Source organism: Embiotoca jacksoni, unplaced genomic scaffold (genome assembly GCF_022577435.1).
Source record: "Embiotoca jacksoni isolate LCO1_2020_lvr unplaced genomic scaffold, fEmbJac1.0.p SCAF_18, whole genome shotgun sequence".
Lineage (NCBI taxonomy): Eukaryota > Metazoa > Chordata > Actinopteri > Embiotocidae > Embiotoca > Embiotoca jacksoni.
Window position 1 is genome coordinate 11077623 of NW_027185318.1, and position 24988 is coordinate 11102610.

General features: G+C 43.1%; 3 protein-coding genes across 5 annotated transcripts; 2 read left to right on the forward strand and 1 right to left on the reverse strand.

Annotated features, from left to right (window-relative positions):
- Window positions 1-825: 825 nt before the first annotated feature.
- haus2 (HAUS augmin like complex subunit 2) lies at window positions 826-3245 on the reverse strand. Its single transcript, XM_069151829.1, has 7 exons — window positions 3162-3245; window positions 2632-2718; window positions 2208-2306; window positions 1868-1937; window positions 1501-1633; window positions 1249-1357; window positions 826-1114 (listed from the first exon to the last, which is right to left on the reverse strand). Exons 2-7 carry the CDS (start codon window positions 2716-2718, stop codon window positions 995-997), a joined length of 618 nt encoding a protein of 205 aa, XP_069007930.1. The 5' UTR covers window positions 3162-3245; the 3' UTR covers window positions 826-994.
- Window positions 3246-3743: 498 nt separating this feature from the next.
- lrrc57 (leucine rich repeat containing 57) lies at window positions 3744-7208 on the forward strand. 3 transcript variants are annotated; one of them, XM_069152762.1, is made up of 6 exons: window positions 3744-3833; window positions 4269-4575; window positions 4883-5018; window positions 5099-5367; window positions 5538-5723; window positions 5982-7208. In XM_069152762.1, the coding sequence occupies exons 2-6, from the start codon at window positions 4492-4494 to the stop codon at window positions 6021-6023; spliced, it is 717 nt and encodes a 238-aa protein (XP_069008863.1). In that variant the 5' UTR covers window positions 3744-3833; window positions 4269-4491; the 3' UTR covers window positions 6024-7208. The 3 variants fall into 3 exon arrangements, with proteins under 3 accessions (XP_069008863.1, XP_069008862.1, XP_069008864.1); XM_069152761.1 differs by having other exon boundaries at window positions 3746-3833; window positions 4310-4575; XM_069152763.1 differs by having other exon boundaries at window positions 3747-3833; window positions 4343-4575.
- A 1068-nt stretch (window positions 7209-8276) lies between these two features.
- On the forward strand, window positions 8277-24255 carry tyro3 (TYRO3 protein tyrosine kinase). The gene is made up of 19 exons (XM_069152772.1): window positions 8277-8454; window positions 10409-10592; window positions 12563-12663; window positions 12886-13056; window positions 13429-13515; window positions 13665-13780; window positions 13909-14089; window positions 15405-15547; window positions 16010-16148; window positions 16280-16403; window positions 16513-16607; window positions 17229-17324; window positions 18415-18495; window positions 18756-18848; window positions 18964-19085; window positions 19171-19280; window positions 19577-19736; window positions 19952-20088; window positions 20386-24255. Exons 1-19 carry the CDS (start codon window positions 8391-8393, stop codon window positions 20837-20839), a joined length of 2658 nt encoding a protein of 885 aa, XP_069008873.1. The 5' UTR covers window positions 8277-8390; the 3' UTR covers window positions 20840-24255.
- The last annotated feature ends 733 nt before the right edge of the window (window positions 24256-24988 follow it).

The following is a 24988-nucleotide window of genomic DNA, read 5'->3' on the forward strand; positions in this document are numbered from 1 at the left end:
TTATTAATCATGATTGATCCATGTAGACAAAAAAAAAAACGAGGCTTCTTCAGTGATAGATTTTTGCTCCTCATTTATAGAGTTTGGTCCAGTGTTTCATTGACAAAACAATCTACAATTTAATCAATTGTGAAAATTTGTTTGTCTCATAAATATGTTTTTTTTGTATCTCTTGTTACACGCATTCAAAAAATGGAACGATTCAGAGATTTGCACAGCTCCCCAGCCAAAAGAAAAGAAAGAAGATAATAGCCGAAGTAATGTGGACTGTGTTTGAGCCAAACTCAAGAGCAGCTCCCTCTGCTTCAGAAATGCTCTTTATTGGAATATTTGGTCAGAATTTAGTCCAGTGTTGTTACTATTTTAAAGCAGTTTCTTAGTGCAGCTCAGTTTACAGGCGGTTGCTTCACTCAAGTGCTCCTATTGGTTGACGCAAGTTTAATTCTTCAAATTGGATTTGATAGTCATCGGATTACTGCAGATTAGACTTTTTTTTCTCTGCTGCCTCGCTGCCCCTGTTACTTTGTCTCCAACCGGGATCGAATCCACGACCTTTGTCTCTGTGCTCCTTCTAGTTATCTTTCCAAGAACCTTCCAGTTATTTCCCAGCCTGTTTTATCGGAGTCACAGTTTAAGGGAACAAATGTTCTGAGCTCTTATTTTGAAACTCTCAGTTGACTGATCGTCATCCTCCAAACATGTGAACCCAGAGGTCAAAGGTCATCCCCTGCATGTTCCTGCACAGTTGATATCACTGCTGCTGTCCAACTGTATGTCTGTATATTCAGGTATCGGAGATCAATAATCATATCAAAACTCAGACAGTCGCTGCTAAAAACAGATTTTTATTACAAACGGTTATTAGAATAATGTCCAGAGTGTGTGCAGGAGTGACTTGGTATACAAGCCCCGCCCACATGAGGCCAAACCTCTTTAAATTCACAAAGCAGACTTGTTGCTGCTGTTGCAGATGATGAAAGCCAGGGGTCAGAGGTCACTCAGCTGATGATGATGATAGTGACACTTGGCTGCTGATCTTCTTCCACCGCAGAACCTGATTGGACAAAGTCTCTGTCTCTGTTGCCTGAGCCAACAGCTGGGCGACCAAGGTGTTCTGACACAGAGAGAGAGAGCAAGATAAACAAGTTAAGTCATAACTAACCAGAACCAGAACCAGTGAGGTGTACTGGTACCGACTGGAGGATGGGTGACCATGTCACTGGTTTCCAGTGAGGTCATGAGACTGACCAGCTGAGCGAGGTGGTCTCTGGCGGTGGTTCGACTGTGGGCGGAGCTCATCTTCTCCTCCAGAGTCTCGATGAAGTCCATCATCAGTTCCATGAACTCCACCACGAACCTGAAACATGCCACAGACTCAGACCGGGATTCTAACAGGACTGCGCTGATTCTGGACGCGGCCTGGATCCAAGACCAGGCAGATCATTGTCATCAGCTCGTTTTTGCTCCTGAGGACGGGGTTGCCGTGGAGACAGTTGCTACCTGTGCAGGTGAGCCTGAACAGGCAGGTTGGTGCGAGCCAGCGGCGTCATCAGTCTCTGCCTCAGACTTTTCTGGTCTCTCAGGAAGTCCTGCAGGTGCCCCCCGAACATCTGCAGCATCTGGAACCTCTGAGCTGGAGGACGATACAACAGAGTCATAAAGTCTACACCTGGATCATCAGAGGGGGCGTGTCTCCTAATGCTGCTCTGATTGGATGGTTACAGAATTCAGACGGGAAGCGTTTAATGACTTTTCAAAATAAAGTGTCAAGACTAGAGGCTCAGATCTGTCTGTTCATGGTGCCCACCCACTGCATGGTAATGTTCATTTTAAAAGATGTCTACCGCTGAAACTAATTCATCCTCACCGAGGTGGAAACTGTGTGCGACGTCGGCGCTCTGCTCGTCGACCTTCAGCAGCTCCAACTGTAGCTGCAGCTGAATCAACAGGAAATAAACAACACAATCGCATCATGTTTACCTTTAACCAGGACACTATTCTTCACTGTCATTGCCAGTAATAGTGCTGCTTGGAAATTTGTAAACCCCTTAAAATGTTCTATATTTCTATTCATAAATATGACTTTAAACTTCATCAAAGCCCTAAAAGTAGAAGTGAACCCAATTGCACAAATGCAAAATAAATGATAAGTGGTCATTTATTTATTGAGGAAGTGAGCCAATATGTGACACCAGACTGCAGCTTACCTCATCCAGCTGTTTCTGTATTTTGATTTGCTGTTCAAACTCCTGCAGGTGAGGGGAGAAGGCGGGGCTTAGGCCAGAAGAGGCGGAGTCTATTTCCTCCTGAGGACAGGTAGAGACAGCACATTAAATTTAGGTAAACCTGGATGTCATTTAACAAGATTGACTACATTAGGAGAATGTTGGCACAATTATTTGTCACTAGTAATTATACATTTTAGAGGACACGCGTGATCCCTGACGATCCATCTGTCTGAAAGTGTGAATGAATCGTGGACCGTTTAAACCCAGTGAGACGCGTCAGCAGCAGCTAGCTCAGCTGGAGATCAACGTTGAGGCAGGTTTTTTTTTTCTCCGAATGACTAAAAGAAGGATTAAGTAAGTACAAATATGTAAATGTTTCAGCAACTCGACATGATGTACTGACCTGGGACACAGCTCCAACACAAACACATCTGGACAGCAAGCTGGCAGCTGGAGTCACAGAGGACGGAGACAAATCCCACTGCTGCATCTGAAACACACAAACACAATCTGAAACATACCAACATATTTTTCTCTGATATTAGTCTTGTTAAACTTCTGAATTAGGTTACCAAAGTAACAGGTCATTATCTAATGGGGGAAGGCGATTCAGAGAACTGACATGCATGTATAATCCTAAACCTGACGATCTGTCTTGTACTGTACACATGCCGAGATGAAGAGTGACTCCTAAACAACCCAAATTCTGCAGGATTTTTCTCCTGGCAGCTGTATATCAAAAGAACGAACACGTTAACCCTAAACCGGCTGATTTTTAAACGTGATTTGGCGTGGCTTTCAAAGAAGAAACTGCGCGAGTGAAATCTGTCTGAAAACAACTAAAAGTGTAATTTATCCGGAAACACCAGATCCGTTAACCTGCCCCGTTAAACACATACGGTTTAGTAACACTTTTTAAAAAAAAATGTTTACCGTTTAAACTGAAGAATCTGCTCCGGGATGTGAACGTGACTCCAACCTCAACCCGAGCCCGCCCAGTGGTTTGTTTTCTCTCGTTTCTTCTTCTGCTACTATTTAAGCATCTTGAACGCCTTCCGGTTGCATTAGCGCCCCTTCAGAACAGAAGGAAAATTATACATCACGGACAGATATGTATGACGTAATTGTCAAAAACAACAGATTCGAACAATTTATAAACAAACAACGTTTAGGAGTGGGTAAAACATACATAATATTTATTGTACATACTAAATCATCTGGTTTTGGATTGTTTTCCTGCACAAAGTCTGCATGTTGACGTAATTATTTTTGTAAAAATTACTGTACAGTTATTATTTTTGTTCATATGTATCTGTTATTATATATTTATATGCTTTTCGTGTTTTTGTTTTACAACTATTCTGTAAAGTTTATGTTGACAAATGTAGAGGGAAAGTGCGCATGTCCGAAAAAGTGACGCGCTTCTCTTCGCTGCTCCCATTGGCTGTCGCCGCTGAGTCGGGAGTGCAGTTCAGATCTGTGAATCGGGTCCTCGAGCCTCTCAGAAGCACTTCTTCACTTCTATTTAAAGTCATACTTTTCATCCGATCAAATTTTTTTTTAACAATTTGGACTAAAAGGGTGCCGCTTTGCGTTCATCATTACGTAAGTAAACTCGATCCGTTTCCGGCTGAGTGAGCTGTTAGCAGGCTAACACTGCTGTGCTAACGGAGCTTTAACATTAGAGGCTAAGAAGAAGCTAACAGTGCAGTTAGTCTGTTAGTGTGTTTGTTTTGTATTTCACTTGGTATGTTTGTCTGTTCGTGTATTTGGATGTCAGTTAGTGTGTTGTCGGTTAGTCTGTCAGTTTGTTAGTGACTTTTACGTACTGAAGAAATCCTTGATCTTTAAATTGACATAAAATTACTCTGCAACCACAAAACATAAATATCAATTTTTAAATTTTTTTTTTTTGTCGTACACAATAATAACAAAATGGATTTCGGACAGTTGATTTGCCTGTTAACCACTGACTACAACGATTAGCTGATTGATCATTTATAATTTTCAGTGTTTTAAACTGACCTATGAATATCACAGGTTCACTTTCGTCAATAAAAAATAAAAAAAAAACACCTCAGCTTTCAGACTGAGAGAGCGACGGTGTCCTGCAGGATTTCACCATCTGATCTCATTAACACCTGAGGAGGAGGAGAAGGAGGCGGAGGTGGAAGGCTGATCCGCCCATCTGGATGTGAGCTCTGCTGCCATCCTGCTGTAGACGGAGATTAGGTAGAGGACTAGTACCCGGCTGCAGGTACAGATGGGGAACAGTGCGCTGAAGTCTCACCTGGAGACCTCCCAGAAGACGGGAGTGTTTCAGCTGACGGGAAAAGGCCTGCAGGAGGTGAGACTAAACTCAATCGCTGTTCTCCTCACTGTGGGCTGACTTTTCACTGCAGCACCAAGTCATGCACCGCCCTGGAAACAGCTCGATCACAGCCACAAGCAGGGAGAACTGGAGCAACACTTTGTGCAGCGTAATATAGTTACAATCAGAGAAGAAGAAGTTGAATTGCTTTAATAATTAATTTTAATTGAAAAAAGATTGCATCTATATATAGAACATTTCTCCGAGTGCATTAGGAGATGTAACCCTCTCTCAATCGATGGATATCAGTTGGTCATATGTCCTGGTGTTTGTCTTGTTTCAGTTTCCAGAGGAGCTGCAGAGGCTCACAGCCAACCTGAGGACGGTGGACCTCTCTGGGAACAAGATTGAGGTCCTTCCTCCCGGCGTCGGAAACTTCCTCCAGCTCAAAAGTCTGACGCTGAACTCCAACAAGCTGAGTGAGTGTTTGAGTAAACTGAGATGAGCCTCCAATCCCCCAGACCTGTGAGACCCTGATGGGTTCTGGTTCTGTCCTCAGCCGTGCTGCCCAGTGAGATCGGGAAACTGAAGAAGCTGGAAACCCTCTGTCTGAACGGGAACCGGATCCAGCAGCTGCCTCCCGCTGTGGGCCAGCTCAAAGCCCTGCGGACCCTCAACCTGTCGGGGAACCAGATCTCAGAGTTCCCCTCCGGACTTGGAACCTTGAGGCATCTGGACCTGCTGGACCTGTCCCGAAACCAGATCCGCAACGTCCCTGCGGGGGTGTCCGAGCTGCAGACCATCGAGATCAACCTCAACCAGAACCAGGTGACTCAGAACCAGGTCCTACAGAATCAAAATCGGGGAGCTCAGAAACAGAAAAACCCAGAACCAAGTCTCATTGTCCTTACCAACCAAGCTAGGTTCCAGAGAACCCACAGCAAAACCAGGTTGTTGTTATTTTGCCGTATTAATCCGGTTTCCTCCTCCCGGTCCAGATCTCGGTGCTGTCGGCGGAGGTCTCTCGGTGTCCCCGTCTGAAGGTTCTGCGTCTGGAGGAGAACTGTCTGGAGCTGTCCTCCATTCCTGCCTCCATCCTGTCTGAGTCCGGGGTGTCTCTGTTCTCCTTGGAGGGGAACCTGTTCGAGGTGAAGAACCTCAGAGACACGCCCGGATACGACAAGGTCAGTACTGCCTCCTGTCCCGCTGAGTTCAGGATCCGATGTGAGTCTCTGACTTGGACTCAGCGTCTGTCGGCAGCTAGGAGACGGAAAACATCAGCGTTCTTTTTCATACGGATGTTCGTTTTGTTTTGAATTGAGTTTTCTCTGCTAAATTTTAGTCCAGTTTTTCCTCAGTGACCTTTTTGTTGAGCTTTTTCCACCGTCGGCCAAGTTCTGCTCTGTCTAATGGTTTTAAATGTCTCTGCTGTTCCTCCTCAGTACATGGAGCGTTTCACGGCTACCAAGAAGAAGTTTGCCTGAAGACCCTCTATGATGAGGCCGAACCTCCGAGCACCACCTGGAGGCGGGGTCAGATGAGGCCCCGCCCATTCACCCTCCCTGCACCACCCAGAGCTGCCTCTTCTGCTGCTAAAAACCAGCCGGAACAGTTGTTCAGGAACGGGTCCACACAGAGACAGGAAGTAACACAAACAGGACAGATTTAACACCACAGAAGAACAGGACATGCAAAGCAGCTTCTGATATTTCACTGTTTTCCCCTTGAATGATAAAACTATTATTCACTCAGCGATGGACAGAAACATCCAGTGGAAACTAACTACAGAAACTGGCTGTGTGTTTGATGCTTTGGACTGGATTCATCTTTAACTAGCTATCTGAAAATGTTTACACACAACAGAGACGTCTGCACTGCTACGCTAAGTACGCTAAGCCAGCTTCATCTGCTACTCCGTTTTTCTCCGTTAGTTTTTTCCGATTGAGCTTCTGTCTTATTTATGTTGAAGAATGAAACAGGACAAAGTGGCCAAATTAGCTTTAGCTTAGCTAACGGCTAGCCCAGGTGCTACTTCGCAGTTTGTTGTCTGTTGATCTGTGGTGGAGCATGTTTTTATGAAGATGTGATGTCAGATTTTGATTATAATTTATTTCAATCTGGACTCAGCAAGCCTTTTCATTTGGGACATTAAAGCTGCACGATTAATCAGTAGAACATTGATCTGTTTTGATTATTCAGGCTAAAATAAATTATTCTCCATTTCCAGATGAATTTCTGTCAAAAGAATTTCAATTCAATTCAACTTTATTTATATAGTGCCAAATCACAACATAGCACTCTGAATGGCACTTAACACATTCAATTTGTTCTGTCATGTTTGGTCTGATGGATACAGGCGTCACTCTGATCAGCTGTTTTCACTTTTTTCGGATAATTTCTGCATTAAGATTATAATCAAGAAAATAATCAGCAGATTAATCAATAATGAAAAGAGTTGTTTGTTCAGCCCAAAAAACACATTTAAAGAGAATTCCAAGATGACGTCTTTCTGGTTCAGGCTGTTTTTAATCCACTGTTTTGTCATTAATCAGTATTTTATTCTTCCGCCACTTTAAATGCTGTAAATGATGCTAAGAGTTTAGTTTGTAGATGAAGGAATTTTATTTTAACGGATTTGGAGTCATTAAACACTAATTCTGCACGTTAAACCCTGAAAAATGAAGCTGTGTCTTTTTTTAATGCTCTTTTAGTGATATTTGATATTGACGTTCCGCTGACTGAATTTCGATCAGGTCCTGCTGAGTTCTGGAGGCTCAAACACAAGCCTGAAGTTCTCAGTTAAAAAACAACATATAGTTAGAATACACTGACTTTTGGAGAGCAAAAGAAATACTGTGCATCCCAACATCCTCCAAATGAAGCTGTTAAGACACAGTACAGGACATTTTATTCAATTTAATTTATTTTACTTGAATTTAACTTAGTTTACATAAACTTAACTTACTTTTTATTTTACGTAAATTTATTTGATTAAGTGTAGTGTAATTTTCTATATCTTGATTTACTTTAATCTAAATAAAAACAAACAACACAATTACCTGTTTTATTTACATTCATCACGGTACAAAGTGCTTTACAGCTGAATGTAGGAATATAATATATAATTAAAACTGCAAGCAGTGATCAACATCAACTTCCTGTGTCACGGCGAAACATCAAACTTAGCCGCATCGCCTTGGCTATATTATATACTATATACAAAAATTACTTTTTTATCACGACATGCTGTAGGTAAATGTAGCCGCCGCGGTATCTGTTTAGGGGGCGCTAGCGAGCCATTTGGCCACGCCCACTCGCGACTCTGCTATAATACAAACTTTTTCGCAGGGAGAGACGAGTGTACCAACTTTCATGAGTTTTTGAATATGATAAAGCCTCCAAAAATGCAGTTGTTTACGGAGAATAATAATAACGCGGAATAACAATTCCTTGAAGAACGATAGGGCTTTCGCACCATCGGTGCTCGGGCCCTAATAATATTTCACACTTAAGTAAAAATGAAAAAAAAGTTATATAAAAATGTCCAATTTGATAAAATATAGTAAAAAAAAACAACAAAAAAAAACAAATCAAATCTTGATAGTCTTCTTCTATTGTGAACTTTATTTTGACTTCTTCGAAATTCCCACTCCTCCTCTGTGACTCCTCCTCCTCCTCCTCTGGACTGCAGCCTCGTTGTTTGCGTCACTGAAATCCTGATTGTTTGTCTACTGGGAGATGCAGCTTCAGTGACGGAGTGGGAGACTGACCCGACCCGAACCGAATCGAACCGACCCGGTTCATGCGAGTCCCGGTTTGAAACGGCAGACGGGAAAAAAAAAAATGACAAAATGAAGCTGCTTCTGTGGATTGTTGTGTTTTTTCTGCGGAATCCGACGGGGACCTGCGGGAGCGGTGAGTGTCAATGATCTCGATTAGCTGATGGAGCGAATGAGTCTGTTTATGAGCCGAACTTCATCCAAAAGAATTCAGTTTAAACCCTTTTACTTTCTGGCAAATATTTACATCTGGTAAAACTTAAAGTGAGGATTTTAAACAAGTCTAAACGAGCCTTTTCTGAACTCGGCGTTCACCCAGCACACCCAGCGGTAGGTTATCCAAACTTGTATTTAACTTTTCATCGCTTTAAGCACCCCTCAGCGAGCGTTTTTTTTTTTTTTAAGACCGAGCTGGATCAGTAAAAACGGCAGCTTTTATTGCAATACGTTGCTTGTTGGTTTGTTGTATTTGTGCCGAATTAAGCAGGAGACTCGTATCAAACCCGTCAGGCCCAACACACGTCCCAGAACCCAGTTTACAGACAAACTAACGGAGCCGTTTTAGAATGGAGTCTGGCGTGCGAACTCGTAAACAAGGGGTCAGTGGGCAAAGTGCAGGGAGCGTGAGCTTTCAGACGGCTTCAGTGACGTGTGTCTGAGCTGTCGGGCATCTTCTGCAGTTAAGACAAACTTAACTGTGAGGAGAAAAACTTCAGGATTGAATGTGGATCAATCAGTACCATCTAGAGAGAAAAATGATAATCGCAATCAGACAGCATGTGCATACATGTAAAACATGAGAGTAATAATACATAAGAATAAAGGTGTGAATATACTGGAAAAAAAACAACAACACAGAATCCTGCTAAACAAAGAAAGCCTGCTTTGAAATCGAACCTCGGCTGTTTACATGACAAATGAAGTGACCGAACCAGTTTGTGATGGACACTGCTGCCCCACAGTACACATGACCAGCGGCGGAGCTTCTGGGAGCTGGACGGTAATTATAACAGATAAATCTCAGAGGAACATAGCTGAGGTCACCTGCCTCCCCTCGGCGTGACGTCATCTCTCAACACGACTTTTGATGACATCACCGTCACCTGCTTGCTGCTTCATGATGTCATGTGTGGAGGGAAATGATGTCACGTGCCACGGGCAAACATCATCCAACCAAAACGGTTTTCAATATGTATCTGTTCACATTCAGTCATACTGTATCTTTAGCAGCAGCAGAAGTGGCCTTGAGCAGCTACTGGTTGCGGTGTATTATTGACGTAAATACAACTGTCACTGTGATACTGGAGGAAACTTAAAAAACATCCAGATTATCAGGCAGGTTCTGAACTGTCCTCACAAATAACCTGCTCTGGAGCAGCTTATGTTTGAGATAATGGATCAATACTCAGAAAAGCACCACTTACTGACCAATCAGTTCTCTTGGAATATGACACTCATCGTAGATGCATTATGTTTATATATATGTATATATATATATATGTATATATATTTCTTCTTAGCTCCCCTGGTCCATTTGACATAGCCGGAGCTGCAGCTGAAAGAATAAGACTACAGTGGCACATTAATTTCATGTAATGTGTTTATAGTTTGATGCACTCGTGTCCTAATGATGGAGCAATGATATCAGAAGCTTTTTACCTCATACGTTCACACAGTGGGTTTTTGTTTGCCAGTCGTCTTTCATGCATTTGGCCTGGATTTAGTGTTTAGCTTCTGCTCTTTGTTTTTAAGATAGGCTGCTTTGCTGCCAGTTCACTCGTCCATGTTATATTATCCAAAATCGAAGATGATATGTAGTCTCGTATCATGATATAGTATTGATGTATTGGCAGGTTTTAAGGTGTTTTGGATGAGCAGGTTTCATACAGTTCCTGTTTGATTTTTGAATTTTTTTGTGGGCAATCTTTGTATTTTCTGGGCCTTTAAGCTGTGAGTTGCACATAAACAACAGTTATTATAGAAAGATATGATGTGTGCACAAAGGCACTCGCATACATAGATACTGAAGAACAGAGAGGTTCAGTGCTTCAGTCAGATAATATCGACCCTTTCTCCTCCTCCTCCTTCAGGTGTTCTGTTCACGAAACACCCATCCAATCAGACAGTGTCTCAGGGGAACGAGGTGAGGCTGGGCTGTGCTGTGGAGGGGGTGACGGAGCCGGAAATCATGTGGATGAAGGACGGAGAGAAGCTCTACAGCACCGACCAGGTGTTCCTCACGCTGGGAGAGCATCACTGGGAGACCTCTTACAGGTTCGGAAACACTCGCACTCAGCGGATCAATCAATCGATCGATTAATCAAGTAAATACACAACAAAGTGGAAACTATGAGCTTAGAAAACAAATATATCAGTAAAAACTGAAATTGAAGGATTTGTTTCAGTACATCAGACACGCTTTCTCTCTCTACTGTTATGCTGTTAAAACAGTAAAAAATACCATGAAGTCTGGTTGGAGTGCGTCTTTCTGCAGGTCAGTACTGTTGTTGGTGTTTCTGCTCTGTTTGATGGTTAAACAGTCGATTGGCAGTAAATAGAGGCAGAGCTGCTCTTTACTTTGAACACCGACCTCTCTGTTTCTCCTGCTCCTCCTCCTCTTCCTCCTCTGACTGACTCTATCTTCATCACTCCTCCCGGGGACGGATTAAAATGATGTAAAACGATTCTGATTCCAGCTGAGGTTCCAACTTTTTGTCATTTGTTGGTTCCGGTTAAGGTTCAGGTTCTCTGTGAGTGTTTGGTAAAACATATTTTTCTATTTAAACATGACTCACTGATCCAAATGTCAGCAGTAACTCTGTGTAAACATAAAGAGTCAAACTAGTATTTTGAATACAGTTTAAAATTAGCAGAATAATCAGTGACATCTGGCTGCAGGTGAAGAAGTGAATCTTAGTGTGTATCTCATGTTTGGATTCATGATGGGTTGAAGTTTTATTCCAGGCTGCACTTGTACAAGAGTCCATTCAGATTTTCCCATATTTAGCCTCTCAGATTAGACTTCAGGTTTCTTGTCTCTGATCTGACTGGAATTCAGCAGCTTCAGGGGCCCTTTGGGAAATGAAACTGTCAGGTCTGATTGCTGCTCTGGGGTGAGCAAAGGGAGTTAAAACGGTGCTACATGACGCCTGCGAAACTGACCTCAAAGCTGCATGTCTCGGTGAGCAGTGGCTGGTAAATCGGCTTTATTCTCAGATTCCTGAATAGCAAAAGAGTAAAGATTAGAGGAACAGCAGAAACATGACGCCTCACCTCCTCCATCGTCGTCTGCTCAGACACCAGCACTAAAACACTGTCTTTGCAGGACCATCAGTTATTTAACCCTAAAGACCTGGGGACACACAATACCCTGAAACAACGGTCTGCTGGATTAACATTATAGAGGGCGGTGCTGTTTTTCACAGTCTGACCTGATGGTGGCAGTATTATGTCACTGCTCCAATGCTTGAAACCAGACACAGTGATACAGAAGTGTGTCTGTTTAGTTTTGGCTCTTAAACAAATGATGGTGCACCACAAGGCTCTGTATGAGGACCTCTGTTTTTTTTTTATAATTGCACATGCCTCTACTTTTTAGAAATTGTATCTGCAGATGAAGATGAACTTGAGACTGATAATGATGATGATGATGACGATGAGAAGGAGTTGGTTTTCATGAATTAAGTCATTTAACAGCAGAACCAGAGTATGAAATCACAACGACAAAAATATTTCTCCCTCTATTGTGCTCTGTGAATCTTTGTTTTTTGCTGTTTAACAATTGATAGAGTACCACAAGGGTTTGTATGAGGGCTTTTGCTTTTTTGTCAGAGTAGCATTATTGTGCTGCAGCTGGTTACAGTTTAGAGTAGCATTTTCTTTGACATTGGAGGATTTTGATGAGAGCAACTCTGCAAAATGAAGACAATCCTTTAGTCAATCAGATCATTTAACAGAACCAGAGCATAAGAGTGACAAAAACAGATGTATTTCTCTTCTCTGGTTTATATTCTCTTCTATGAATCTTTGTTTTTTGCTCCTATACAAATGGTGGTGTACCAAAAGGCTTTGTCTGGGGGCCGCTGCTTAAAAAATTGAAAAAAGCTGATGGAGGCTCTAAAATCTGAATCAGAACTGCTTCAGTTGAAAAATCCCACAAAAAGACCCTGCTGGAGACACTTCACCATCCATGGTCCAGGTTTGGGTTCTGGTCCAGGTTCTGATATTCTGTCTTCTGGTTCTAGTGTGAAGTCGGTCCAGCAGCAGGATGCGGGTCAGTACTGGTGTGAGGTGGAGTTCCACGGTCTGACGTTCTCCTCTGAACGAGCCTCGATTACAGTGGAAGGTGAGGACCTCTAATGCACCATAGAGTCAGTGAACGCCTCTCAGCTCAGCAGCAGCAGTCTGACTGAATGCATTGCTGCTGAGTCCTGCTCAGTCTGCCGGAACTCCTCTTCCTCCTCCTCCTACTCTCTGCTTCTTCTTCTTTTTCCTCTTCTGTGCCTCCTCCTCTCCTCGCAACATATTTCCCATCATGCTCCTTCTTTACTTCATCACCCTTCTGCAGGTGTCCCTCACTTTGTCCAGGAGCCGCAGGATGTGGCAATATTCCCGAACGCTCCCTTCAACCTCACCTGTGCCGCCATCGGCCCCCCCGAGCCCGTGGAGGTGCTGTGGTGGCTGGGGGGGGTCCAGGAGGGAGAACCGAGACCGTCCCCCTCCGTCTTCCACGTCTCAGGTCAGAGAGTTTTCTGTGAGGAGACTGTGCGGTCTGCTAAACTGATCATGTTAATCAATCATGGCTATTTGTTACAGTAAATCAATAAATAAGTGATTCAATTAAAGCTGAATGTCTGAAGTTCAGTTATGTGTTGATTGATTCATTTAAAATCCATGTCCAAATACACACACAGTTTCCTGTCACTGAGTCATAAAGTCGTTCAGGAAGTCGTGTGTTAAAGGGACGATCAGTTTTAAACTGATCTCACTTATTGATCCAGATTCTGAATCAGCTGCAGCCCCCTCTCCTGTTTTAACCTCATACGACCAGCCTACGTGACCCATAATGCATCTGGACTTCCTGTTTCACAACAAAAACGTGTGCCTGCAGGTGTGAACAGCAGTGTGAAGTTTTACTGTGAAGCGAAGAATGCCAGAGGGATCTCCGTGTCCCGAACTGGAACAGTTTACCTGAAAGGTGAGTCCACCTACCGGACCTCCATTCAGATCCACACAAGTGTTCTGGAGTCTGGATCCTTGATCCTGTACTAGAAGAGGCTGAGCTGTGATTGGAAGTGAGGGCTTTGGGGGTGGGACTTGTTGAACACTGTCTGTCTGTCTTCTCAGTGTTGCCAGCGGCTCCAGTTGGCCTGCAGGTCCTCCGAAAGATGAACCACAACGCTACGTTGTCATGGAAACCAGGATTCACTGGTCACTCTGAGCTGTCCACCTGCCTCATCCAGGTAACACACACACACACACACACACACACACACACACACACACACACACACACACACACACACACACAGATATGATAAATCATCAGTTTTTAAAATTCGTTTTTTGTCCTCTTCCTCATCCTCCTCAGGTGTCATGGCGGTCCGTCCAGAGGTGGAACCTCCCTCAGCGGGAGACTCGGGTTCCTCCTCACCTCTACGTGCTGTCTGATCTGAAGAGTCACGCCAACTACAGCGTCAGAGTCTCCTGTGTGAACGAGGTGGGGGCATCTCCTTTCTCCCCGTGGCTGAACTTCCTCACACCCGAGTCAGGTAAGACAGGTGATGTCAGAGAGGTGATGGTGATGGTTAACGGTGTAAAAAAAAAAATGATGATCCAACAATGAAGATACATGCACTGTAACTGTAGAGGTGTTGTAGTTCTTGGTCCAACCACTAGTTGGAGCCTCCTGCTGTCAAAGACAGTCTGACTCAACCTGACTTTATCCTCCACCTCTGGGTAAAAACAAAAAACAAGTTGAAGACGGCCAAAATGCCAGACTGGAGGTTTCAAAACAGCCATTCATAAACCAATGAGTGATGTCATGGTGGGTTGACACGTGAGCTCGACTAATATTTCCTTCAGACAACAGGTAGCTGTCTCGTGTTCAGATGTGAGGGTTTTATGGCTCCAGAGGTTTTTTTTTTTTTTTAAGCCAGCCCCTAGTGGCCCTCCGTGGTATTGCACTTTAATGCACTTCTGCATTGGTTTCAGACCTGGAGACTATGAACATTTTCATACAGTCTATGGTTGTTTCTCTGGTTGGTGTTTGGAGCGTCGAGCTGTCCTGACAGTTCGACTGGTTTCAGAGTTCAGTGTTTCATCAGTAAACAGAGGAGCCTCTGGTTTACTGCTTCACCAGCTCAACTCTGATGCTGTGTGTGTGTGTGTGTGTGTGTGTGTGTGTGTGTGTGTGTGTGTGTGTGTGTGTGTGTGTGTGTGTGTGTGTTTGCACGCACATGCATGTGTGTTTGGATCTGGTCCAGTAGATTCCAGTCCCCTCCGTACAATCAGCTTTTGTTTTGTGGCCTCAATCCAGATGAAAGGACTCTGCTGCAGCGCCACCTGCAGGAACGCTAACCTCAGACCAGCCGGAGTCGCCTTTAGCATTCGGATCACATGGTGTTTGTTCAGCAAGTGTTTCTGTCCACAGTGACCCACATTCAGAGGAACCCCCGAGCTGAGCTGTATTCCTGCAGACTCTGACCATTCAGAGTCGCACTGAGCAAAAGTTGACGGTTAAAGCAGAATAAAAATATCATCTGAAAGAAGGGAAATAAAACTAATTTAAACGTTCTTTAATGTCCAAATGATGCTTTCAGTTGTGATGAAATTAGAAGATACTCTCGTTTAGTACAAAACAACAGAAGCTTGTATAAACTTGTCAATTAATGTATTTGCAGCTGTTGTTAGTAACTCTGAGAGCTGCGCTTGAATGACACAGACTTTTGTTTTGGTTCGTGAGCGACATGTTTCACATGGAAACAAACCGTAGATAGCGGCATCCACGCAGCAGGGCGCGCTGCAGGGAAATGGTGCTGATCATCAGTGCACTGTGACTCACTGGGTTTTAAACTCTTCCCGCAGTGCCTTTGGCGGCCCCCAGGAACCTGACCTTTGACCTCTCGGAGCAGCACCTGTCGCTGAACTGGGCGAAGCTTCAGGAGGACGAGCTTCAGGGGAAACTGTTGGCCTACAAGGTGCAATGGACTCTGAGAGGAGAAGCACAGGTGAGAGGAACAGAACACTTTATTTAATCGAGTGTTTTGTTTTCAGGCTTCCTTATTCGCCCTCTGGGAATTATCGAAATTTTCACTGCAACACATTTATCTGGGTTATACACACAAACCAGAAGATAAAACATTTGATCAATGTTCAAATGTTTGCTGCAGATTGGTTTTCTGTCACTTAACTGATCATTTAGGAGGCTGCAGGTTGTCTGTTGACTGTTGTTTCTATTATTTTGACCAGCACATTTATGGTGAACGGGGACTTTCAGAACTTTTTTTTATCCACCCTTATATGAGATTCCTTACCAACAAAGTTTTTGAGGGTCTGTTGGCAGGATGGGAGCATAGATCAAAGACTCATCTGCATATAAACTGACATTTACATTTACTTATCCACCCTGGTTCAGCATGTCTTTTATTATCAGTGTGATTATGTATAGAAGATGTTTCCTGTGTGTCCAGGAGCCGCTGCTGTTTAAGGAGAACTCGGCTCAGCTGTCGGGAGGCGGACGCTTCTTAAACGCCTCCTTCCAGGTGTCGGCCTGTACAGCGGTGGGCTGTGGACCCTGGAGCTCCCCGGTGTTGGTGCTGCCCACCTCAGGTAAAGGGGGTGGAGGGGGTCGTGATCCGCTTTCACACATACTGTGGTCAGTTTTACCTGATGATTAATGATGTTTATTGATTGATTGGTGATCTAATGGGCTGATTATTGCCTCCCTGCTGGTCCCTCAGTGGAGGTCCCATCCCAGCGGAGCCACATGTGGGTCGGCCTGCTGCTCGGCCTGCTGGTGGCGACCGTGGTCGGCCTGCTGCTGACTGTTGTCGCTCAGCGTCATGGAAAAGAGACACAGTTTGGGTACGAAGCCGAACGCTTGACTCAAACCAGCTTTCTGGATGTGATGACATGAAGGAAAAAAAAAGAAAAAAAAAAGAAGTTTAACATCTGTTTTTCTGTCTGTCTGCAGTTCGGCATTTAAGAATCCGGGTCCGGAGAGTTTGGTCTCCTTCACGGTAGCTCGATCATTCAGCAGAAACACCACTGATCTGCAGGAGTCCACCTGTGAGTCTGAGGTTGTCTGTGTCTGGTGTGTGAGCTGAGATGTGGCGGTGAATCGGCTCTCTGTGAGGAGATCATTGAGTGTTTTTTTTCCCCCCAACAGCAGCTGAAGCAACACAAACCTCCACAGAGGGGACGTTGTTTAAAAGACATGAAAAGAGCAATTCTCAAAATGCAAAACAAATGCACATAGATAAAAACCCAAAATACATTTCAGAAAATTAAAAAGTAACTCTTTGCAATAAGGGAACACGACTTCACATTAATTAATTCCATAATCAGCAATATCAACAATTACTTAATGCTAATTACTGTATTAACTAACGGGCATTTATTGCCTGTTACTGTTTACAATTGTCAATAGCATCTTTAGAAACTATTAAATAATGTATGAATTAATACCTTAGTTGACACAAACACAGTTAGTAAATGATTATATGGTGTAACTGTTGATTTACTGTTAGTAAATACTTATAACCGCATCAATTAATGTTAATTAATGTACCCTTATTACCAGAACTCACAGAGCCTTCTGGGTGTGTGTACAGGATTGTCTCTGCTTTTGCTGTGTCTGTTTGTGGTTGTGTGTTGGTTTCACACACTTGGCATTGTGTGTCGCTCCAGTGGACAGTCTCTGCATCAACGACGAGCTGAAGAACAAACTGCAGGACGTTTTGATTCAGGAGAGGCTGCTGACGCTGGGACACATGCTGGGGAAAGGTACCACAACAGCACAATAACAGGAAGCCTCAGTAGACAACAGCTACATGCCTTGAGCAATAAATTATGTTGCTTGTCTTTAAAACAAGAGGAATTTAAATAAAAATCACGGGAACGGAAATGATAACTCCACTTATTTCATAGATTTTTTTTTATGAAGCTAAAATACCAAAATGTGTTTGTTCCTGCTCCTCCGGCAGATGTAACTTCAATGTTTCTCTGTTGTGTACAACTGAAAAACAGACTATTTTGGGGGAAAAAAACAAACACGTGAAGAGTTAAAGTTAAAGCAAGCCTGATGGTTTCGGAGGGAAAAACAAAGTTAGCTTTGGCTAGCCTTGTGTTGTAACTGCAGATACACACTTCTGTCGGTTCTGGTTAGAGTTGGTCTCTTTAGTGTTAGTGTGGCGCTGACTGTGTACAAAACAGAACGAAGTGCTGAGTGTCAGTAAAGGTTGTGAATGTGAAGTCATCTGCTGACTGATCGTATAGCACGGCAACAAACACACTTGATGCTTCTCTACCCAACCTGCCAGACAAGACTGAGGGCGGCGCGCACTCAGGACGAGTTCATGTGTGTAATCAAACCTGTTTCTATCTGTTCTAAAAACAGTATTGTCATTATAATATATATATATATATAAAAAAAAAAAAAAAACACGTCTGAAAACAACATCAAATTAATGAAAACATGTTTGTCCAAAATTTTTATTAAAATTCCAAATAATATTTTTTTTTAAATAGGAAGACAATATGCACAAAGTATCTCTAACGTTTCAGATAAATCTTTAAAATATCAGAATACATTTTTTTAAATACACGTAAAAATATTACCAATGTAGCTGAAATAAGTCAGGAAAATATCATATATTGAAGTGTGAATAATGTCTGAACAATTATAAATAGCTGCAAAGTAAATAAAATGTGCATAACATTATTCAAATATTCAACATGTTTAAAAAACACTGATGAAATGTCCAGTAAAAATAGCACCAAATTATGAAGAAAATAAATGTGAAATATTAATAACATGTCTAAATACTTGAATCAAAATATGATTGGATGTTTAAGATGGTGTTTATCTGTGCAGGTGAGTTCGGCTCAGTGCGTGAGGCCTTCCTGAAGACCGAGGATTCGTCTGTCCAGAAAGTGGCGGTGAAAGTGCTGAAATGTGAGTCAGATGCTTCTTCTTCTTCTTCTTTGTCTTCTTCTTCTTTTCAGATTTTTTTTTGGAAAGGAAAACTGCAGACTGATAACAAAAACGACAAAACGGAAGCAGCAGAGGTTTGAAGCGTTAGATGTGTAGGAGGCTGAAAGCCCACACGAGGCTGAAAGCAGCTTAAGCAAAGGAGGTTAGGAAGATAAAAGCAGTTGTTAGAGGGTAAGAGGCTGAAAGCAAATAAATAATTGTGCGTGTGTGACCTCCTCCAGCTGACATCACTTCGTCAGGTGACATCGAACAGTGTCTGAAGGAGGCGGCCTACATGATAGACTTCAACCACCCCAATGTCATCAAGCTCATTGGTAACACACACACACACACACACACACACACACACACACACACACACACACACACACATGGTAACTAGGAGACAGAGGTCAGGTGGTTTGATTGACAGGCTGTCCTTCACAATAGGAGTGAGTCTCCACAGACGTCCCGGCCAGCGGCTGCCGATCCCGATGGTGGTTCTGCCGTTCATGAAGCACGGAGATCTGCACACTTTCCTGTTGCTGTCCCGACTGGGAGATGAGCCGTTTGTAAGGAATGAGTCTCAACTTTATTATTTCCACTCTGACCTGTTGTCTGATCGATATAAACGAGAAGCTGCTGTCTCTCCACCAGGACCTGACTGTGCAGTCTCTGATCCAGTTCATGTTGGACATCTCTCGGGGCATGGAGTATCTGAGCGGCAGGAACATCATCCACAGAGACCTCGCCGCCCGAAACTGCATGTGAGTCTACTAATAAGACGAATTGATCGATGAACCAAACAGTCCACCAATCAGAACAACCGATCGAATCCAACCAATTAGACCAACCGATCGACCCACCATTCAGATCAACTGATCAGTCCACCAATCAAACTGATTGATCCACTAACCCTAAACAAAATTTCCACCTGCACTAAGAACAGATGAATCTTCAGGCCTGTTTATTCACACCGTGGCTATAATAAACTCTGCAGCTGTGGGTTAGCAGTTTTAAAGAGGTGTGTGTGTGTGTGTGTGTGTGTGTGTGTTTTTTTCAGGCTGAATGAGAACATGACGGTGTGTGTAGCAGACTTCGGTCTCTCCAAGAAGATCTACAGTGGAGATTATTACCGTCAGGGCTCCGTCTCCAAACTGCCCGTCAAGTGGATCGCTCTGGAGAGTCTGGCTGACAACGTCTACACCACACAGAGCGATGTGGTACACAAACACACACACACACACACACACACACACACACACACACACACACACACACACACACACACACACCTGGTGTGAACAGGTGATCTGGATCAGGAGGAATAATTTCTCAGGACCAACGATTCCAATGTGCTTCTTCTTTAAATATGCATTGTGTGTGTGTGTGTGTGTGTGTGTGTGTGTGTGTGTGTGTGTGTGTGTGTGTGTTTTAGTGGGCGTTTGGCGTGACGATGTGGGAGATCATGACTCGTGGTCAGACTCCGTATCCCGGAGTGGAAAACTCTGAGATCTACGAGTACCTGATCAAAGGAGAGCGTCTGAAGAAACCTCCTGACTGCAGGGATGACATGTGAGTCTGTAAACAACAACAACAACAATAATACACTGCTGAGACCACTTGTGAGTCTGTAAACAATAACAACACAACAACGCACTGCAGGCACGACCTGTGAGTCTGTAAACAACAACACAAATGCACAAAGTGAGGACCTTTTCAAGATAAAACTGAACAGTTGTTACTGGTTGGTGCCATTCTGAGTTCTTGGTGATTGGCTGGTGAACAAACAGCTGGATGTTGGGACTCGCCTGGTGACCGAGGAGAATCTAAACCTCCTCCTTCTTCTTTTTCTCCCTCTTTGGTTTTCAGTTATGAGATCATGCACAGCTGCTGGAGTCCAGTCCCAAAATGTCGTCCCAGTTTCCAGTACCTGGTCGGCCAGCTGGAGACGTTGTGGCTCAGCTATTCCCCCGGCCCTCCGCCGAAGGAACCTCTACTGTACGTCAACCTGGAGGGGGATGAGGGAGAGCTAGGTAAGGGAGCAGTAGGAGTCCAGGGCCCGGGGCCAGAGGAGGAAGCGACGGCAGGTGGGAGCTGGAGCGTCCCCTGGCAGCGTCGGGCGGAGGACGAGGAGAAGGACTGGCTGATGGTAGGGTCCGGCGCCGCGCTGGCCCTCGGAGGAGACTACAGGTACATTATCCGCCCCTGTGGGGCCCCTGAGGAGGAGGAGGGTGAGGGGGCCGGAGGGAGGACGAGGGAGTCAATAGACAGGTTACAGGAGCAGGTCAAGGACGAAGACGAGGACGTCGTCATTCACGTCTGACAGACCGACCGATTGCAGTGCTCCTCTCACCTGATTGGACCTGAGCTCAGTCAGCTGATCAGACAGAGACGCTCACTTTAGGGCGCGGACCAGCAGCAAGCTGTGGAGACACACTGAAGGTACAAACGGACTCCTTCGCGCAATCAGGACCAGTTCTCACAGTTACCGAGCTGCACTGGTTCCTACCTGCTGCGACCTCACAGTCAGAGCCGCAGCAATTAGTCGATAAGTCGATTGATCAGCAACTATTGTAATAATTTTAGTCATTTTTTCAGAAAACACTTGAAATATTTTCTGGTTTCAGCCTCAGATATCAGTTAAGTTTAATAACCGGTATTTATCAGATCAATCGTGAAAATAATCTGCAGATTAATCAATACCGGAATTATCTTTAGGATTGATGAAAGACAAATGAAGATGTCCCTTTGGGTTGTTTTTGTGGACTCAGACTTCAAGAATAACCAGTGAATCATGAACATAACTAGCAGATCGAAGCCCTGTTTTTAATTAAATGGAACTTCAGGCAGCGCATCGGATTATTAATTGCTGATTTGGAGGACAGAATCACATCATCGTGGTTTATCTCCAAACTTTCCCCTTTTTATGTCAACAACTCTTATTGAAAAGGTTGTTTTAAAAATGACTTCCTGTTGATCCACTAATTGGTCGTTGCATCTACTCGTAACGTGATTACAGTACAGCACAAGATTATAACAATTTAACATGTAGCACGTGTGTTTGACCCTGTTCTGGGAGATGTCTTTTTGGTCACATGATTGAAACGGACGCCATCCATCGACTGCTTGAGCTGTGATGTCACTCCTCACTCTGAAGTGAATTTCCAGAACAACGCTTTCATTTTCAAGAACTGAGAAACCAGTTTTCTTTTGACCTGCTCTGAACCCACGTTTGGGCCCGGGACCCTCCGGCTGGGAATCCCTCTGGACTGCTGATGACAGCAGAAATGTAAGAATTACTCACTGCAGCCCGTTGGCCCAACAGTAGGAGATTCACAGAGATATCAGCTGACATACTGTACCTGATTCTCCACCTTTACCTGATTATCCTCCATCTCTATCTGATCCTCAATCTGTACCCAATCCCCTACCTCTACTTGGTCCTACATCTTTATCCGGTCCTCATTTCACCCCAGTCATCCAATCTCTACCAGGTCCACCATGTGATAATTTGTATGTTCAATATTTTTCGGGTTTAAGATTTGCAAAATTATTTTCATTTTAATTTTTTTTTTAAACATGACAATGTCTGCTGAGGACTCCTTTTCACAAAGGATTTGATCTTCCTTAAATTGACTTGATGGATAATCCAGTGAATGGACTCGGCTGTGAGTCACCGTGGACACATGGAGGAACTTTTAAAGGCATTCAGCAGGACTGTTAGCAGGACTCTGTGATTTTTGTCTCTTTTTATTTTCAATAAGTGTTTTTTTGTTTTGTTTTTGGTCCGGGACATTTTACAAAGTAAAAACCTCTGCTCTCTGGTGGACAAACTCTGATACTGTGACTGTGCTTGGAGGACACTGATGCTGCTGAGAGATCCAGGGACAAACCACTGTTGAGTGGAGGCAGCCGGAGCTCCACATTCATGAGTGCTATAACAAGCTGTTCAAACGTGTGTTAACGCGTGATCGATTGATCGATTATAAGGTGAACGCGGCGGCTATTTGTTCGAGACTTTCTGCTGTTCTTGAATGGTGAATATTTTTGTGTTGGTCGAACAAAGCGAAACGTTTTAACGTTTGAGATTAAGGAAATCTATTTATTGTTCAAATAATGAGCCGAAAAAACAGTGAGATGTGGCTGAAAGCTGTGGTTCAGTGGCCTTTTACTGTCACACTTTTTTTTTCTTTTGGGACAGCTTGAATGTGAAAGTGTTTCCACAAAGACGTTTGGTCTTTTCCTGTAACTGAACTTTGCTCTGCGCGAACAGACTCACGTCTTTACTTTGCACGTCAGTATGAAATTAATCAACTAACACATTGATAACTGATTCATTTTAAAGCCTGGTTGTTAAAAAGGTCACCGATTCCCACTTCAAAATGTGAATATTTGTAGACTTATAGCAGTAAACTGAACATCTTTGGGTTTTTTGACTGTTGGTTGAACAAATCGAGACATCTAAAATGAACATCTTTCACCATTTATAATCAATAAGATTCGATTGTCAAATGATGCAGCAAGATTAGTCGATAGTGATCAGAACTGTTGGATTTAGAGACAGAAAATCATTCATTTCAGGCTGTAAGAGTGCTGCTATGCACTCATTATATTGTTCACGGCTGAATCAGTCTATTGATGGATTTATTGATAGAACAGTTTTCATAATCAGTCTTTCAACTGGACCATCAAACAACTGAGTCCAGCTAAACTAATTGTTTTTGTGGACTTTTGGTTAGATAAATTGAGATGTTTAAGGATTCTTTATTTTGGGACATTTTAAATAAAAAAATGATCAGATCTGAAATAGTTATCCAATCGCTAGTTGAATTATTCTGATAAGTGACAAATCATTTGCAACAAACCCATTAATTGATTAGAAAGCAAATCAGTTAAATGAATCACAATAATTGATCAGCTGTGGAATCTGCAGCTCCATCGACGGTAAAAATGTTTATTGTTCATCTAAACATTCACTAAATCCAGCTGAAAAAGACTGGATAGCCAACCAGATTTTGTTCAGATTTGTTGAACAGCAAAAACCCAAAATGTTGAGTCAGAAAATATATTAGCTTAAAAATGACTAATCAATCATCAATTAAACACTTTTATCTCAGACAATTAATCAATTGATCAGCGCAAGTAAGCTGCAGAGTGTTTTCGGGTGTCTGAGAAAATAATGACACCGTCCTGTGCAGTTGGGGCATTGAGGGGGAGGGGGGGCACACAACAAACGTTGACCCTGGGGTCCCTTGGGAGGAGACTCCGGCCCTGCTGGATTCTCACTCTGTTCTGGACTTATGTAACCACATGACTGATTGATGATATTATGTGTTTTTATATGGCGCTTCATTTTAACCTGCTGGCACTTCCATGCTTTCATGGTGTTTAACTTCAGAACCAGGGGGCCGTGGGGGCCTGCTGGAGGCCCCTGACTGCTGCTGTCATGTTTAATGGTGAAGCTGCTCGTTTTGTTCCGAATTAACTTGAAGCTTTTCTCGAAAGATGTTTTATTGATTAATGCATCATGCATGATGTCACGATGCGTTTCAGGAACCTGGGATGTCTCATTGATCCTGGATCCTACACTAACTGGTATACGTTGGTGTCGTCTGCTCACGTTGATGTGTCGGATGTTTTATTGTGTTGAAATCACACCCGATGTTCTTACCTCTGCGTTGAACCACTGACTTCACATTTTTACAGAAACCACCTCTAAATAAAGTGTTACTGATGTCACTGGTTTCTCTGGATTCATTTCCCGCTGATCTGAGGTCATCTCACCAGCAGATCAATGTCAGCTCAGCTGCAGATCAACAATCATCAAAATTACATCATTTATTAATCAATAGAAGTCTGCATCTGTATTGATAATCAAGGTTTCCATTTTTAGGGTGAATTGCTAAAAAAAAAAAAAAAAAAAAAAAAAAAAAAAAGTCAAAAATATGAAATAAAATCATTCAAACTAAAGGTTCTTTTTTTTATCATGAATATTTTTCTTTTTTTTTAACTGGCAGAACAGGTCTTCCATATCCTTCTGATGTGCTGCTGTCAGTAACATTTATATGTAAAATCTAATAGCTGTCAGACATATAGTGTTTGAAATGTATTGAGGTACAAAAATAAGTAATAATAGAAATGTGCATTTCTATACAGTCACCAATTCAATATATATTGATCTTCGGAGCTGAAGGATGGGCGCACCAAGATATTCTCTTCGGGTAAACTGTCGACAGTTTCTTTCTGCTTTCATTACTTACTGCAGCTACCCTTACAAAGTAGACTATGTATTGTTGCATGCATAAAAATGTGCCTTGAACTTTGTTGGTCATGTCCATTGCGATCTGTAGCGTGACATTTGAAGTAAAAGGGGAAAAAAAAAAGAAAAAAAGATGCGATATGGAACTAGTACCACACTTAATGTTACATGTCTTTTTAATGGCTCTTCTTCCTTTGGTGAATTGCAAGCGGG

Bases quoted from the DNA above. Each gene is read 5' to 3' on its own strand.
- haus2 (XM_069151829.1), bottom strand. From the start codon at position 2,718: ATGCAGCAGTGGGATTTGTCTCCGTCCTCTGTGACTCCAGCTGCCAGC. The intron at 2,307-2,631 runs GTCAGTACATCA...ACCTGTCCTCAG, and splicing joins GTGTTGGAGCTGTGTCCCAG to GAGGAAATAGACTCCGCCTC. The intron at 1,634-1,867 runs GTGAGGATGAAT...ATCGTCCTCCAG, and splicing joins CGCACACAGTTTCCACCTCG to CTCAGAGGTTCCAGATGCTG.
- lrrc57 (XM_069152762.1), top strand. From the start codon at position 4,492: ATGGGGAACAGTGCGCTGAAGTCTCACCTGGAGACCTCCCAGAAGACG. The intron at 5,019-5,098 runs GTGAGTGTTTGA...TTCTGTCCTCAG, and splicing joins GCTGAACTCCAACAAGCTGA to CCGTGCTGCCCAGTGAGATC. The intron at 5,724-5,981 runs GTCAGTACTGCC...GTTCCTCCTCAG, and splicing joins ACACGCCCGGATACGACAAG to TACATGGAGCGTTTCACGGC.
- tyro3 (XM_069152772.1), top strand. From the start codon at position 8,391: ATGAAGCTGCTTCTGTGGATTGTTGTGTTTTTTCTGCGGAATCCGACG. The intron at 15,548-16,009 runs GTGAGAGGAACA...CTGTGTGTCCAG, and splicing joins CTCTGAGAGGAGAAGCACAG to GAGCCGCTGCTGTTTAAGGA. The intron at 19,737-19,951 runs GTACACAAACAC...TGTGTGTTTTAG, and splicing joins ACACCACACAGAGCGATGTG to TGGGCGTTTGGCGTGACGAT.